Source organism: Alligator mississippiensis, chromosome 3, assembly GCF_030867095.1.
Source record: "Alligator mississippiensis isolate rAllMis1 chromosome 3, rAllMis1, whole genome shotgun sequence".
Lineage (NCBI taxonomy): Eukaryota > Metazoa > Chordata > Crocodylia > Alligatoridae > Alligator > Alligator mississippiensis.
The window spans coordinates 74,481,877-74,498,305 of record NC_081826.1 but is presented as its reverse complement, the minus strand read 5'-3'; the positions used below and the strand labels follow the sequence as shown (position 1 = coordinate 74,498,305).

Genomic DNA, 16,429 nt, shown 5'->3' with positions numbered 1-16,429 from the left:
TTTTTGACTTCTGACCCTTCTTGAAGAACTTCCCATTTTCATTCACACATGTTCTGCCCAAAGTATTCTTTCCAAATCAACTTTGCTCATAATTTTGTTCAGTTTTGGAAATCAGTCCTATTGAATCACATAATATTGGTACTATTCATTATCCAGACTCTTAGCATCAGTATATAAGCAAATGAAATCTTTTCATCTTATCTGTGATGAATTCTATCAAATACAAAATTAGTGGGATAATAACGTGTTTTTCTGGCGTCTATTAAAACAAGTCTGCATTAAGAGGGTAAATGTACACTGCCTTTCTCAAAACACGGCTAATCAAGATCACCCAAGCTGCCATGTTAAATCTTACTGGATCAAGGCAGAAAGCAGCTGCACAGGGGATCAGGGGTGGATAAAATTGGGGTCGCTATGGTGACTAAGGCATGGGCTGGCTCAGTGAATCCCCAGTACAGGCATTACCAATGGGGATCCTACAGAACAGTGATTTTCAACCTTTTTTTTTGTACCAGGACACATTTGTAAACATCAATGGCCATCCTGACTCACTGCCCTTCACATCTGACCCACTGCCTCCCAAACCCAGGCCCCAGCCCCCCAGTTTGGGGGCAGGGGTTTGTTGTGTGGAGCATGGGGACCCCCAAGCAGCCCCTCACAGGCTGGAACTCTGCCAGCTTGCAAGGGAAAAGCCACAGTTTCCCACATTTTTCTCCTTTAAAGCTTGTTCACAACCCTTTCATATATTCTTGCAACCCACTTTTGGGGGTTGAGAAATGCTGTTATAGAAGTCCTAGTGTAGACTGAAACTTTCATCTGATTCCCTAAAGCAATGGGAATGGATGTAACACTTGACTCTACTCCTCCCCTTGGTGGGAAAGGAGATGGGAGTTTTGCATGTAACCGGGAGGCAGAGAAACCAGCATGAAGTCTTTCCTCCCTCTACATCCAACAGCAGCCCAGCCAGAGTGGAGAGTAGGAGGGGAGAAATCTTGAAAACCTGTTTGAAGTGAGGTGGGGACAAGGTGTGGAGGGTGGGGGAGAGGGAATAAAGAGAAATAAGGGAAAGGGAAAGAAAGATTAACAAAATGATTAACGAAAACCTATGGGCATTTATATATGCACTTTTTTTCAAGTGATGCACCGGAGATCCGTTGCTTCAGAGCAGACTCAATTAATCAAGTCTGCTCTGCACGCGAGCTGAGGCAAACAGTTGCAACGGCGAAATGTGCGTCAGCACACAGAAAATGGTGGCAGTGCATTTTTTAACTAAAGCATCTCCAAGGTTTTTAGGTAAACAGTGCACCACCACCATTTTTTCAGTGCTGATGCACATTTCGCCACTTATACAACTGCATACATCACAGTGCCGGGCCCTTTTCAAAGCTCCTGACACTGCAATGTATGCATGTGTAAACATATCCTAAAGGACTAAAATATTACATGCATCTTCGTTAATTGGGATTAGGTGGGAGGGAGGAATTGGGTTAGTAGCAACACGGGTCATGCTGGCTGGAGGGGGAGGTGAGAGCCCGTGTCTGGGAAAAGCATGGTTTCCCTAAGCCAATCTCAGTCCCCATCAGCTGTGAGCACAAAGCCCAGGGGAGGCTACTTCTCCAGGGCTGTGTGCTGAACCTGAAATTGAGCTTCCTGCAGCCAGACCATGTAGCTGCGGAATTCAGGCTTCCTTATACAAAGACTAGTTCAGTTGAAGCACTGGTGTGTTTCAGCAACTTGGATAAAAATATAAAAGCCAACTGTCATTGGAAAAAAGCAATGCACTTCTCAGAAGTGTTTGAGTCCTTTATATGGGTCCCATATCTTCCACATATTGTACTGACATAAACTAAATTTTGCACACTTAAAAACAATGCAAAACATTTAACCACGTATTTTCAAAGGAGTTCATGTTACACATCTGTGTAATTGGACTTCAAATGTTATTGGCCTGATTTTTGAAGTTAAGCATATGCAGATGCAAACCAGCATCGGTGTTCACTTAATTCCATGTGTATATTTGCATTAAACTCCTTGCGCACATTAGATATCAAATCCACCCCACACCCATTGGAAGTTAAGAATTGTGAGCACCTAGTATGCAAGTGATAATGTATCTAACTGGTGGCCATATTAAGTTTAAGACATGTTTGTATAAAGGTTAGTTTATGTTGTCAACTGGCAAAAAATCCATTTCAGGTATTTTGCTAGTAGTGCCATAGCTTGCATGTGATCTATCATATGATAATATGAGAACAGTGTTAAAGTAATGGCAGACAGTCCCCTGAAAGGGAAGAATATGTCAGGGTCTTAAAAAGAACTAATTAACAATAAGAGGTGAGTATCAGTTGAATACATATTGGATAGTACAGCTAAATAAAAAGATTTATCATCTCTATCAGTGGGTGGACAACCTTTTTGGCAGGTGTACCACAAATTAGCCCACACCCTCCCCTAGTGCTCCTCTGATTCCCTTCCCTTAACGTTGGCTACTCTGCTTTCTTCTTCCTGCCCAATCCACTGCTCTGTTTTCTGCTCCCTATCCTGTCTGCCTCTGCACTCTGTAGCTTTCTATCTCCTTTTCCTGGAGCAGGTTCTATAAAAATCAAGAGACTAAAAAAAAAATTCAAGCAAAAATAAATATAAGATGGTGCATTGATGAACTAGAAAATTTTGTTTGTGTTACCATGTTAGTAAAGATTTAAGTGCATGGCAAGTATGAACGAACCCTTTTTAAGAATATGGTGCTTACAAGACAATGTACAATTTCTTTTGCTTTGCAGGAATGTTGCAATTGTTCACTTTTGTGCACAGGAACTATATCTGTGTGACAAACTCTTCTGTACAGTGCTGAAACATAGGTATTTCATTCCAATGTTTCGAAGAGACTCAACTGGACAAAAACACAGTGATTTTTGAAAAGTGGAGATGACTGAAGCTAGAAAATAATATCATTTATACAGTGAGAGGGAATTGCAATTTTTTAAAGGCAAAACCTCCTAAAAAATTATACCAATTTTTTTGGTATGTCACAAAATGTTAAGTAGAAGTTAAGTATTCCATTTCACAATGGGGAAGTGTTTTACATTGCTGTAAAAACAAACTTATTGTAACGCATAAAACACATATAAAATGGGATCTCTGTAGGGGAAAAAAAATGTTGGCCTGTCAGATTTATTGCCACATTCAATAAACATTATTGCATTCTAATTTTACATTTCCTTTATGTTTCATAGTCTTCCTCTGGTGGTTGTTTCTTCTGATTTACATCTTTGGTTTTATTTGAATCCCAAGATTTTAAAACAACTTCTCAGTTCACAACTAAAACAACTAAACAAGTACAGCCTAATCTTGCTAAACCAAACCCAAACCAAAACCCAAACAATTCACACAGCTCTGACCTGATCCCAAATGTGGTGACTAGTCCAATCCTGATGGGAGAGACAACAGCCTCTAACTGGAAACTTCTGGGTCTTAGGTCTAGCAGGAACACTGGCATGCCGCCCCAGACAAAATCCCCAGCTTTGGCTGCAGCTGACACCCAATGATCCTAAGAATGAAAAAAAAATCTATCATGACCCCTCTTAATTGCTTTTTCTACAAACTGAACATGCCAAATTCTTTCAACTTCATTAAACCCTTGGGATGAGAAAAGACAAAGATGAAAAAAAAAGTCCATGTGTTTCTAGTATAAGAAAGATTTAATTTCATTTAGTAGTGTTGAGGTGATGTTCTTGTCTTGATGGTCCAGGAGATATGTGAAAAGCAAGAATTATTGTGGATGATATCTTTTACTGGACCAACTATATGGTTGCTATAGATATAGGCAAGCTTTTGGGTATCATAGTACCCTTCTACAGGCCTCTGGGTGAGAAACATACAGTAGAGCTAAATAGCAGGTGGAACAAAAGCTTGTTAGTTATCTGTGAAGTGCAGGGGTTAACAAGTATCAGGTAGATTATAATGAAACATTAAGTCATAGGCAACTGGAAGGGGTGGCATTGGGGGGCACGTACCCCCCCCCCCCCCGACAGGGCTGTCCCTGCCGTCAACGCTGCCAACAGTGTCTGCGGGTGCTCAATGTGCCCCCCTGACAGGGCTGTGCCTGCCAACACCAATGGTGTCTGCAGGTGCTCACCATCTCCGCCCCTGCCACCGCGAGCAGTGTCTGCAGGTGCCCCCTCAGACTCAGGAGGCACCAGCTGCACATGCATTAAGTCACTGCCTATATCAAGTCATTGGTACTTACTGTCTAATAGGCTGATGAATTTCCATTCCCAAGCTCATCTTGTAAAGTTTTTGGGTAAATTTCCTTTGAGCACAAAAACTGTAAGTTCAGAGAGGGAGTGATTCTTCTGTGAAAAATATTCTCCTACCTGTGTCTCTCTGTCCTTTATCTTTTTTGGTGGTTATTCATTCTTTTGTGTAGTTTTTGTTTGGTTCCACCCAGGTAGTTGCTATGATGCTCTTTGGTGCACTGAATGAGGCATACCACGTTTTGGAATGGACCTATCTATGATCCATGGATTCTGATGGTTTTGTTGTGGGGAGTATTGATTGTTGTGGCAGTAAAGATGTGCTGACAGGTCCTGCATGTATCACTGAAGAAGGGCTGGGTCATAGATTCACAGATTCATAGATTGTAAGGGGCTGGAAGGGTCCTTGCAAGATCATTGGGTCCAGCCCACCCTGCACTAGGCAGGAAAGACAACTGGGGTCTGGTGACCCCAGTGAGGTGATCGTCCAGTCTCCTCTTGAAGATTTCCAGGCTAGGTGATTGCACCACCTCTAGAGGGAGTTTATTCCACAGTCTAGACACCCTAACTGTGAAGAAGTTTTTCCTAGTGCTAAGCCTGAAACGGTTCCAGGACTTTGTGGCTATTACTCCTGGTTTTCCCCAAGGATGCCCTGGCAAACAGTTGTTCTCTGATCCATTGATGTATTACCCCTTGACGTATTCCCCTGATGTAGCGGTAAGCTGCTACCAAGTCCCCTCTCAGCCTTCTCTTTTTTAGGCTAAAGCAGCCCAAGACCCTCAACCTTTCCTCATATGGCTTGCCTTGCAAGTCTGTGATCATCAGGGATCCTGGTCTATCCTGGTAAAAAAAAATCACAAATTCTCTGATAAAAACCACAAAATTAAAGGCCCCCCACAGCCCCTCCGCTCCCTGTTGGTGCCCTTCTTTTCCCCCCACAGCCCCCCCCCCCCATGCTTCTGGTGCCTCTTGCTCCCCACCCACAGCCCCACAGCTCTGCTTGTGCCCCCCACCCACAGCCCCTGCCACTCATCCCTGCCAGAGGGGGCCCCCAATTGCCAGTCCAATGGGGCCAGGGCCCCAGGTCTGCAGCTCTCTACCCCCAACAGAAGGCAGTGGCTGCTGCAGCAGAAGGAGCATGAGCTGGCTCCCCCACTGGTACTCCCTACTGTGGGCTCAGGAGGGGCTGGTTCTCAGCACCACTCCAACCCTGCTGGTGCCCCCCAGCCATGACCTGTAATCCCCCAGCCCTGCCAGAGCCCCACGCCCCCCCCCCCCCCAGCCCCTGCAAGCCCCATTTACTGCACAGGCTCCAGGAGCGAAGAGTCAGCTTAAACCACGCCCAGCCTTGGCTGACTGAGAGCTGCAGGCTCTGCCTTCCCCCCTCTGGGCAGGGCTGGGGGTTTCCCACCCCTTTTGCAAACAGCTCTTGCAGGCTGGAACTCTGCCAGCCTGCAGAGCTCTTTACAAAAGGGGAATATGCAGGTTTCTCTGCTGAAAGGGAAAATCTATTTTTTCTCCAATAAACCAGGGAAATCTGTGGTTTTCTCTATTTTTCCATGGGAAACAGAAAACCCGGATCCCTGCTGATCATACAGGTGGCTCTTCTCTGGACTCTCTCAAGCTTTTCCATATCCTTGTTGAAGTGTGGTGCCCAGAACTGGATGCAGTACTCCAGCTGCAGTCTCACCAAAGATAAGGAAAATGGAAGAATCACTTTCTTAGTTTTGTTTGAGATGCATCAGTTGATGAATGCCAGAGTATTGTTTGTCCTGCTGGCTACAGCATCACACTGATGGGTCATGTTCATACTATGGGTCTATCATTACCCCTAGGTCCCTTTCAGTCATGGTGCTAGTCAGTTTGGTGCCACTGAGCCTGTAAGTATGTTGGAGGTTGTTCATCCCTAGATGGAGCACCTTACACTTCTCAATGTTGAACTTCATCTGGTTCCAATCTGACCAACTTGCTAGCTGGTCTAGGTCTGCCTGTATCTGCAGCCTATCTTCAAGTGTGACCATGTTCCCCAAAACTTGATGTTGTCTGCAAACCTGGTCAGTGAGCTCTTCAACCCCATATCCAAATCATCGATAAAGATGTTGAAAAGTACTCAAGCAAGCACGGACCCCTGAGGGACACCACTGGCCACTTCTCACCAGGATGACACTAAGATGTGGGGAGAAGTGGGCATGATAGAAGAGAGGGACAGGCTACAACTAGATCTGGACAGGTTACAGTGGTGAATGGATGAGAATAGGATGGGTTTCAATACTGACAAGTGCAAGGTACTGCACCTGGGGAGGAAGAACTAGCAGCATACTTACAGGCTGGGGAACTCCCTTCTTGTTAGCACAGAGGCAGAACAGGATCTTGGAGTCATTATCAATTGCAAGATGAACATGGGCCACCAATATGAGGACGCAGTCCATAAGGCTAACCTCACCTTGTCATGCATCCACAGATGCATCACAAACAGGTCCAAGGAGGTGATCCTCCCTCTCTATGCGACATTGGTCAGGCCGCAGCTGGAGTGATGCATCCAGTTCTGGGTGCCACACTTCAGGAGGGATGTGGACAGCATTGAGAGGGTCCAGAGGAGGGCCACTCACATGATCAGGGGGCAGCAGGGTAGGCCCTAATAGGAGAGGCTACGTGACCTGAACCTGTTCAATCGTCACAAGATAAGGTGGAGAGGGGATCTGGTGGCCATCTATAAACTTGCCAAGGGGGACCATGAGGCAATGGGAGAGTCCCTGTTCCCCTGAGCACTACTGGAAGTAACAAAGAATAATGGCCATAAGTTGACTGACAGTAGATTCAGGCTAGACATCAGAAGGCACTACTTCAAAGTGTCGCAGAGCACTAATGTGCCCTGCTCCTAAAGAGGGGAAACTGCTAGGGAAAGAGCCCTAGCAGTGAGGAAGAAGCCCAGCTGTTGGTCACTAGGGCAAAAATGGAGTTAGCGAGCGACCCACACCTGCCAGCAGTCAGCTGACTGAAAGGGGCAGGGCCTAGCTCCCTCATAAACTCTAGGGGCTGAGGCCAGGGGAGCAGTCCCCTGCCAGTGGCCAGGGGGGAAGGAGCTCTCCCTGAGCAAGCTGAGAGGAGAGGCCTGACCGCAGGTACAGCCCCGAGCCTGGTAAAGGATAGAGCATCTCTGGGGTGGTTTGAGTAACGTTGTTATAGCCGGGCAGCTTCAGTTTATGTTGTAGCCAAGGGGCTTGTGTTTTGCTTACTGTTTAAAACCAATGGTTTGGATGAGGCTGTTAGGGGATGGAGGAGGCCTCATAGGGGACTCACAGCAGTGTGGGGACCCCAGCGCCAGTGAGGGCACAGCATTTGGGGTGCACTGACCCCAGCCTCAGAAAGGGGGCAGTTGAGAAGCCCCAGTGTGGTTGTGGTGAGCCCTAGAGAAGGGGGCAGCCTTGGAGAAGCCCTAGAGAAGGGGGCAGCATTGACGAGCACCAGGGAGGGTGCAGAGTGAGACCGGGGCCGCAGAAAGCCCGAGTGCCAGACAGGGTGCAGAGCAAGACAGGGCTGCACAGGGCCCAGAGAAGACAAGGGGGCCAAATTATAACAAGGCCCTAACCAAACAAGATCAATTCCATCAGCGAGGCTTGGGGCATGGTAAAGGGGTGGTTGGAGCCACGCATAGCCCATAAGGCTAGGGTGCCCCGAAACACCCGTTGTACCATCTATCTTGAAGCAGGACCTACCAGGGGTCCAGGAATGCACAGGGTCAGAGTGTACAGCTAACCATGACCAAGAGGGCATGAAAGGCAGCCTCCCAATTATATATTTTGTCATCAAAGATGTGGTGGGCAAGGATTGAGGGTGCCCATTGGGCCAACTTGGCACAGTAAGGGGGCCTTGGGGAGATCACGGCCATCCTCCAGGATCCCCTGCCGTGACATACAGTCAGGGTGGCTAGGAGCTGGAACCAACTTCCAAGGGAAGTGGTGCTCACTACTACCCTGGGGGTCTTCAAAAGGAGGCTAGACAGCCACCAAGCTGGGGTCATTTGACCCCAGCATTCTTTCCTGCCCATGGCAGGAGGTCAGACTTGATGATCTGCTCAGGTCCCTTCCAACCCTACCAACTATAAAGCTACAGCCCAACTACAGATCCATTTATTAGAACTCTCTAGGTCCTACCCCACAGCCAACTTCCTACCCACCTGACTGTCAAGCAGTTAAGCCTATAATCGTCCAATTTTCCTGTGAGAACATCATGGGATACCAGATCTAAAGGCCTTTTGGAAGTCTAGGTATACCATGTCGATCTCTCTCTTATCCAGGTGGCAAGTTACCTGGTCATATAAGGAGATGAGATTGGTAAGGCAAGACCTGCTCACGATGAAACCATGCTGGTTGTCATTCAGAATTCTACCTTTTGCAAGCATATTGCACATGGACTACTTGATGAATTTTTTCCAAGGTTTTCCCTGGGCTAGAAGTTAGGGTAATTGGTCCATAGCTGCCTGGTTCCTCTCTCCTCCTCCTCTTGAAGATGGGCATAACATTGGCCCTCTTCCAGTCTTAAGTGCTATCCCAAGCACCACGAATTTTGGAAGAGTTTCACCAGAGGTCCTGCGATGACTTTGGCTAGCTCCTTCAACACTCTTGGATGAAGTTCATCTAGTCCTGCTGATTTATAAATGTCTAACTTTCCTAACTGATCATGCACTAGCTCAATGTCACCAGTAGGAAGGTGGTCATTCCCACCATGCCCACTCTGAACCTTATCTAATATGATTTTCCCCTTAGTCTGATGAAATGCCAAAGCAAAGTAGTCATTCAGGAGTTCAGTTTTCTCCTGCATGTCAGTAACCAGCTGTCCTGAGTTGTTAAGCAATGGCCCCATGCTTCCACTTGTTTTCCTCCTGTTCCCTATGTATCTAAAGACGGACTTCTTATTGTCCTTGATTTCCGTTGCTAGTTTAAATTCAGTCTTTGCCTTAGCCTTTCTAATCTGCTCCCTACAAGTGCAGGCTGTTGTTGTATAGTCCTCCTTGGGGACTGTCCCAAGCTTCCATTGTTTGTATGCCTCTTTCTTCTTTTTCAAAAGAACCATGATATCCCTATTAAGCCAAGAGAACTTACCAGCCCTTCTGCTGCCTTTGCTCTGCATGGGAATGGGCTTCTTTTGGGCTTCTAGGATCATGTCCTTGAGGAATGACCACTCTTCATGCACTGTTTTCAACTTCAGTCCCTGGTCCTGCAGCACTTTCCCTACTAGTGCCCTGAACATGTTGAAATTCACTTTTTTGAAGTCCAAACCTTCAACCCTGCTAGCTGATTTGCCTGCCTTGCAAACAAACAGTGAACATGATGGTTTCATGGTCACTGTCACCCAGGCTACTCTCTATATTCAAGTCGCTCACCAGATCATCTCCTTTGGCCAAGACCAAGTGTAGGAGAGCATTACCTTTGGGAGGCCCATGCACTTCCTGAATCAGGTAGAACTCCTCAATGCAGGTCAGGAAGCAACATGACCAATCTGACTTAGCTGAGTGTGCCTCCCAAGGCATGTCTAGGTAGTTGAAGTCGCACATGACAACCATGTCCCATGCATGCATGGCCTCTGCCAGTTCTCGAGAGAACTCCAGATTGTACTCCTCCCCCTGGTTTGGTGGTTTGTAATAAACACCTACAGTTAGATCTCTCTTGCCATGACCCCCCACCCCATAGTTTGACCTAGGGTCCCATTAGGTACCAGTTGATCAGCAGGGAGTTTACTTCAGAGGACAAGTCAGGCAAGGTTAGTGGGTGCTGGGAATATTTTTCTCAAAGTCTGGTCCTTCTCGAGTATAGGCTGTAGCTACTTGATGACCTTTCTTAGAGGTTCAAGTGTGGGATGGTAGGTAACACCTGAGCTCTGCAGTCAGTGGGGTTTTCTTTTCTTGGATTGTAGTAGGTTGCTGCATGGTCTCTAGGTGGCTCTTTCAAAGATAAAGACTATTTCTCTGTTGGAGTGCCCTTGTTAGGCAATGGCAGTTGTCACTTTGGCAAGATAGGCGAACATGAGTGTTCTCCTCAGAGCAAATGCAGTTGTATCCAAGGGCCTGACTGTAGATCACCTCTTTGTTGTTTGTTTGGGGTGATTGCTGGGTTTTTTTGGAGGTAAGTGTGGTGGCTCATAGGTATTCTGTATGTATTGGTTTATAGATGTAGATCATAGTGTCTGGAAAGTTCATGTTAGGGTAGGTTTATTCCAAAGAGAATTTGATTGAAAGATGTAGCTGTTAAATCTATGGGAAAAGTTGATAAATGAGTCCGGGTATTCAGTGCAGATGATGATAATGTTATCTATGTAACATAGGTATAATGCAGGTTTGGTAGTGCAACTTTCTAAAAACTTCTCTTCTGGATGGCTTATGAAGAGAATGGTATATTGGGGAGCCATCCTTGTGCTCATGGCTTGGAACAAATGTTGGCTGTTGAAAATGAAGTTGTAGGTGAGGATGAAATGGATAATTTGTGCAACATGTTGTGGTTACAAAGATAAGTGCATTTCATTTTCCTGTAGGCATTTAAGGTAGACAGCTGTGCCTTCATTGTGCGAGATATTACTGTATAGGCTGGTGACAGCCATGGATGCAAGTACAGGTTTCTCAGGAAACTGGTTAATGTCTTGGACCTCATTGAGAGTTTGTTGTGTCTTGTAGAAAAATAGCTCTTTGAGTGACAAGTTATTTCAGGATGGTTTCTATTAAACTTGATAGCTCTTCACTGAGGGTACCACAGTCAGATATGATGAATCTGCCAGAGTTGCTTTCTTTGTATCACTCAAAGGAATTCTTGCTGAAGTGTAGCTGAACAGAAGAAATACTTTGCAGTCTTAAATTTACAGTGTGTTTTATTGGGTTGTTCTTGTAAACTTCATATTTGTTTAAGAATGGGAAAAACTCTCCAAACCCTTACTCATGCACATAGTTTGAAATGGAACGGGACTAAACACATAAAAAAGAGTTTGATTTTTAAGAAGCTAATAAGTCAAAACAGGTACAAGATTACAGGAGCTATTTGCTCTCAAGATGCACAAACATTGACTGTATTAGTTGTTGGCTTTCCAGCATGTGATACAATGAACAGACACAAGGGGGTGTCATTAGTATGTAGTGGCAGCATTTCTTTTAGTATTCCTGTTCTTCTGATGACTATTTCAGCCTTGCCCTTATTTAGCATACCGTTTTAAACCCAGGTAATTCACATGCTATTGACTTTCATTAAGGCCAAGATGACTCCAAAGTAAAACAGTTGCAACACCTTACTTACTAACAAGTGAAATGCAAAATAAGTAATCTTACAATGGACAAAAATTTATTTGCCAAAATATTATGTTTTGTTTAAATTATTGTGACGTGAGTTAATATTATATCCAGATCTAAGCCACAAACTGATTGCTCATTTCCTTTTTGTTAAGCATGCTTTGAGTCTAGACAACTTTTTTTCTGGCCCCCCCATAAAACACATACAGCAACATCCTCAGACTTTGTTCTGTAGTTCTTCCAGGCCTCCCATAGTTGTTACAAAATTTTGAGCTGTAAAGGAAAGTGTGATGGGAAAGGGCATTCACCAGGTCCAGTGATACACATTATACCATTGCCTGCAGCATGCAGATGCTGCCCTCCAAACATTCCTGACCAATATTAGATAAGGCAGAACTTCTCATAAATCTATTTTGGGACTAACTCTGCCATGTGATCTCCATATATCCCATTTGTAGTTCGTATCTATTCATTAATACAATACCATTGCCTAATTCATGAAGCCTCTAGAACATGTCTGAAATTTTCCAGTATTTTGGCTTGTTGGTGCCCTGAATTTGCTTGAAAGCTGTAGAATTACCTTTTCCCTTGGAGGGCATCAGCATTTTTCATAACTGCTTTCATCTTCCTCTACAACTTTTTCATGAAAGTTACTCTCTCCATCTCTACGTTTTATTCTTACCACCCAAATCAAGGCTCATTTCTACAGTTGTCCTGACAAGTAGAGAGCTGATCTAGAGAATAGACTAGATAGACTTCCCTCCTTCACAGATGTCACTACTCTCTCCTGAGTATCCTGCAGTGAAAAAAACCAGCTGTGGACTTTCCTAGAGAAAATGAGTTAACTCTTTTTTGCTAGTCAGGAACTGAAGATTTTACATTCTTTCCCAGAGAAGTAATATGCTGATTTAGTTGAAGACCTTCAACTTACTGAATTCAGCCAAAACATGGTATTCACTGGTTTATATCAGATCTCCTTCAAGAGAAGATAAGAAAATACAAATTACTGAACAGAACTGTCTGGACTGTCTGGTAGACTTTTTTCTTATTCATTTCTTAAATAGCCTGGAATCTCATATACTGCTTTTCTGAAGCAATGCTTCCTAGCCATTGCTATGATGTAAGGATTCATGTTAGAGGGGGCTTTTTTTTTTTCTCCCATACTTACATTTTTTTTTTTTTCAGTCATTATAGAATGATGGAATAGGAGGAGTCATCCCAAGGACTTGGCTGTGAGATAAATAAACAGAGCAGAAGGAAAGGACAGACCTACATAGGATAGTAGTCTGGAGCATGAATAAGGACTTTAATTGACTGATCTCTCTCTATTTGATATCCAATAGTACTGATCTGCTTCAGTTTCTTCTTCTGCCTCAGTGCTCCTTGAAGAACTGGTAGGTTATTCTCCAATTTCAGTTAAGCAGTTATGACCATTATGTTGACCATTCAGTTGACCATTATGATTATCCACAGGCACATGCTCATCAATCTTACTGAAATGTCCCAGGATAACTTGCTGTAATTTTATGTACTCCAGCATTTCATTAACATGAGCATTGGTACAAAGGTGGGATACAACTGGTCTTTTGGTTTGATAAAAGTGGGACACGATGATAAAAAGCCTGAGAAACAAAGGAGGCAATGAGAAACAATGATGCATTAGGGTATATCAACCCTGACAGGCTTAACAAGGTTTAATGAATGGGTTAATTACCTCCTCAGTGGAGACTAAGCAGTTATTCAGGAGCACTTGTTATTAAAGGCTGCCACCCAGACACAGTGAGATGATGTGTGAAGAAGATAGAGGTTGATTTAAAGAAGAGTCATAGGAACAGATCTATTACTCTAACAGGCAGAGATGATAGGAGACAGCCCAGGAAAATGGTGAGGGATAATCAGGAAAAAACCTTAGGAAGGCCTCGGGGCGGGGGGGGGGTAGTACCAAGAAAACAAAATGGTTTCTACCTTCCAACCTTGCAGGAGGTAAAATGCTGGTTTGGAAAATCAGGGGTCAAGAATTCTGATTCCCTGATTAGAAAAGACTCAGATTTGGTTGTATGAAACCATTACACTTTAAAGGTTTTAGTTTGAACTAATGGAACTAAGAAAGCTGAAAACTAAATGGCGTGAAGAAAAAGACAGTGGTGACAAAGGGACTTTTACATTAGGCCTGGATGCAAGGATGGCCTCTGAGTCCATTTGAACACTTTGAGCACAGACAGAAGTGACCATTTTTACCTGATCTAGCCACAGCAAGCAGTTTATAGCTGTGACCAAACATGTGTCCACAGCTGCAGACAGCTTAAAAAATGGCTGATCCAGTGAAAATCTGACCCCTCATAGATGAAGACACTTTAAAACAGAGTAACTTCTGTCTGTGCTGCCTCCCAGCCTAGAGCTGTCTTCAGAATGGGAGCAGGGAAAGGGAATGGAGGGAGTTTGGTCCTGGGGGGTTTTCAGCTCATGCTGGAGGGTGAGACAGATGTATTGTAGACCCCTTCTCCCTCACTCCAGAGGTGGCTGGGAAACCCCTAAAATGAGCTCCCTCTGCTCTCTCTCTCATTCTGAAACAGGGACAGGCTGGAAGAGAGAAGAGGCCATTGCTAAGGCAAATCTGCTGCAGGCTGGAAGCCAGCAGCTAGATTCCCCTCCTCCCTGGAACCAACAGTGAACTCCTCTTTGGTCTTGGGGATCCTTGTAACTCAGAAGGCTTCCTACAAAGTATTCTCAGTTACAGCAGAGAGCTGCACTTCTGCCTGCACCCTTTGTCAGAGAAGATCATGCTGGAATAGCAAATGTTACTTCAGTCACTGAAGCCAATCGAACTTCGGATAAAGTGGTTTTTAGGATAAAAAAAAAAAATACTTGAGCTTGATATGCCATTGGGTACAAAGCTGTTTGGAAATTAAAAACCAAGCACTTAACACTGCTATTGATTTTGTGGCACATTATGACCTACCAGATTCCTGAATTCTTTCCATACACAGAACGCGATAATGATTCTCCTCCCTTTTGATCAGCCTTGATCTCTTAGTAATCAGTTTATTTTCATATTATTTTATTGTTTGTCTTCTACCCTGGGAATTTCTTTCCCCTCCTCACATGTCAAAGCTCCACTAACTGTATGGTTTTGGTTGTTGTTGTTGTTGGGGTTTTTTTCAATTGTTGCTGTGCCTGCTTTTCTCCTCAGACCTGAAGAAGAATGCCTTGCATTCAAAGCTTGTCTAACTATCCCAACTATGCTGCTGGCCCGATGAAAAATATCACCCCAAAAATTCTTGCCTTTCACACTAGGTAAGAATTCAGCTGACTTTGCAGCAGTAATTTGTATGAAAATGTTTTGTGTGGCCCAGGGCAAAGGTCCACCTTGGCATCAGCTTGCCTAGTAAAACATGAAAGTTTCTATAGCTAATGGCATGCAAGAGAGTGATATGGTTAGCAGCATATCCAGTTTCCTTTCATTCTCCAGCCTGAATGACATGGTACCCATTTAACAGTTGGATGGACTGGGAACAACCTTTTGTACAAATCAAAATAAGGCTCAAATTCATGTCCTTGAAGGTGTCAGGATGCCTACAGCATTCTGCCACTACCCCATTCTGTACAATACAAATCGTACTTTTCCAAGATAAGCTGGCATGCTGCAATGTCCTTTCTTCCTCTGGCAGTGTACATGGTATATCCTTGGTAGATGGGTTTGTAAGGGATCAGATCCATTTTTCTCCTTTGGAGGCACATTTCTGGCACGCTCTTCATGCCCTCTGACATGACATTTATTTACATCCCCCCCCCCCCATGGTTTATGAAAAAATTGTCATTATTCCCTATTGAGTGGTTTTTATTGTTTATAATAGATACAGCTTGCATTCCTATCAAATCAACTAAAGAATGAATTTATGGATAAAGCTTAGTTCTTCAAAACAAACTTTGTGAAAACCCTAGGCTATACAAACTCAAGTGTTTGATCCTTTAATAAGGAGGTTATTTCAAGATCTTTTGTAATATGCTATTATATTACTACAGGAAATGTAAAAGGTAATTGGTAGCTCAATCTCCATCCAAGGTCTCAATTAAAAACACTTAAACACCTGGTTTTTTTGTATATTCTTTATTTTGCCAAAACTGCTTTGCAGTCTTCCAGTCTTTTATATTTACATTATTTGCAGCTCTTTCCATAAGTGCCAGTACAAATGTAACTGATGATAATCCAGAATAGCTATACAATGTTCCTGAAAGCAAGGTGCATTTCTGAGCATTTCAGATGCGCAATAATATATATGTATATATTAACAAAGCTTCATAATATAAAATATCTTCCATGGAAAGTGAAACATCCCATTTACAGCTTATTCAGATTTCAGTCACATAGACTTATGCATTTCAAGTTAGTGCAAATAATGAAAGTAAGAGCCTGAGCAAAATGGTGTAAATACAATGGAACAAGATAAACAGCAAAATCTAACCCATTCCCTGCATATGATTATAACATTTAATTAGTATATTATTAGTACTCCTTATATACATGTATTTAAATAACTGGCTTGTTTGAACTATAGGCAACAAATTTACAAATTAAAATAAAGTTTCAGTCTCACAAATATGGAATGTCCAACAGATATGAAAATAAAATGCATCTAGTAACAAAACAATAATGTGAACCAGAAAGATACAAGATGTCTTCTCTGTCTTGGAAGATTTCAAGGCACTTTCTCGGCAAATCAGATATCTCTCACTTGTAGAAACCTCTGCAAGAGGAATAAACATGCCATTAAGCATCTAGTTTCCGCAACTATTCAGTTTGGCTTAATTGAAATCTGTTTCAAAGTCACAATTCTAGTGAAATTAAAGAAACCTTTACATGAATTCCATGATTAAACAGGGTCTCGCCAGTGGCAAGCAGGAGAAT

General features: G+C 43.6%; 1 protein-coding gene across 2 annotated transcripts in view; it reads right to left on the bottom strand.

The window, feature by feature from the left end:
- Window positions 1-15,621: 15,621 nt before the first annotated feature.
- The window catches only part of ALKAL1 (ALK and LTK ligand 1), a 64,363-nt gene continuing 63,555 nt past the window's right edge, over window positions 15,622-16,429 (bottom strand). For both annotated transcript variants that reach the window (XM_059723479.1, XM_059723478.1), the window contains one exon: window positions 15,622-16,268. In XM_059723479.1, coding sequence (XP_059579462.1) covers window positions 16,267-16,268 — 2 coding nt within the window. In that variant the 3' untranslated portion in view covers window positions 15,622-16,266. The remainder of the gene's footprint in view (window positions 16,269-16,429) is intronic.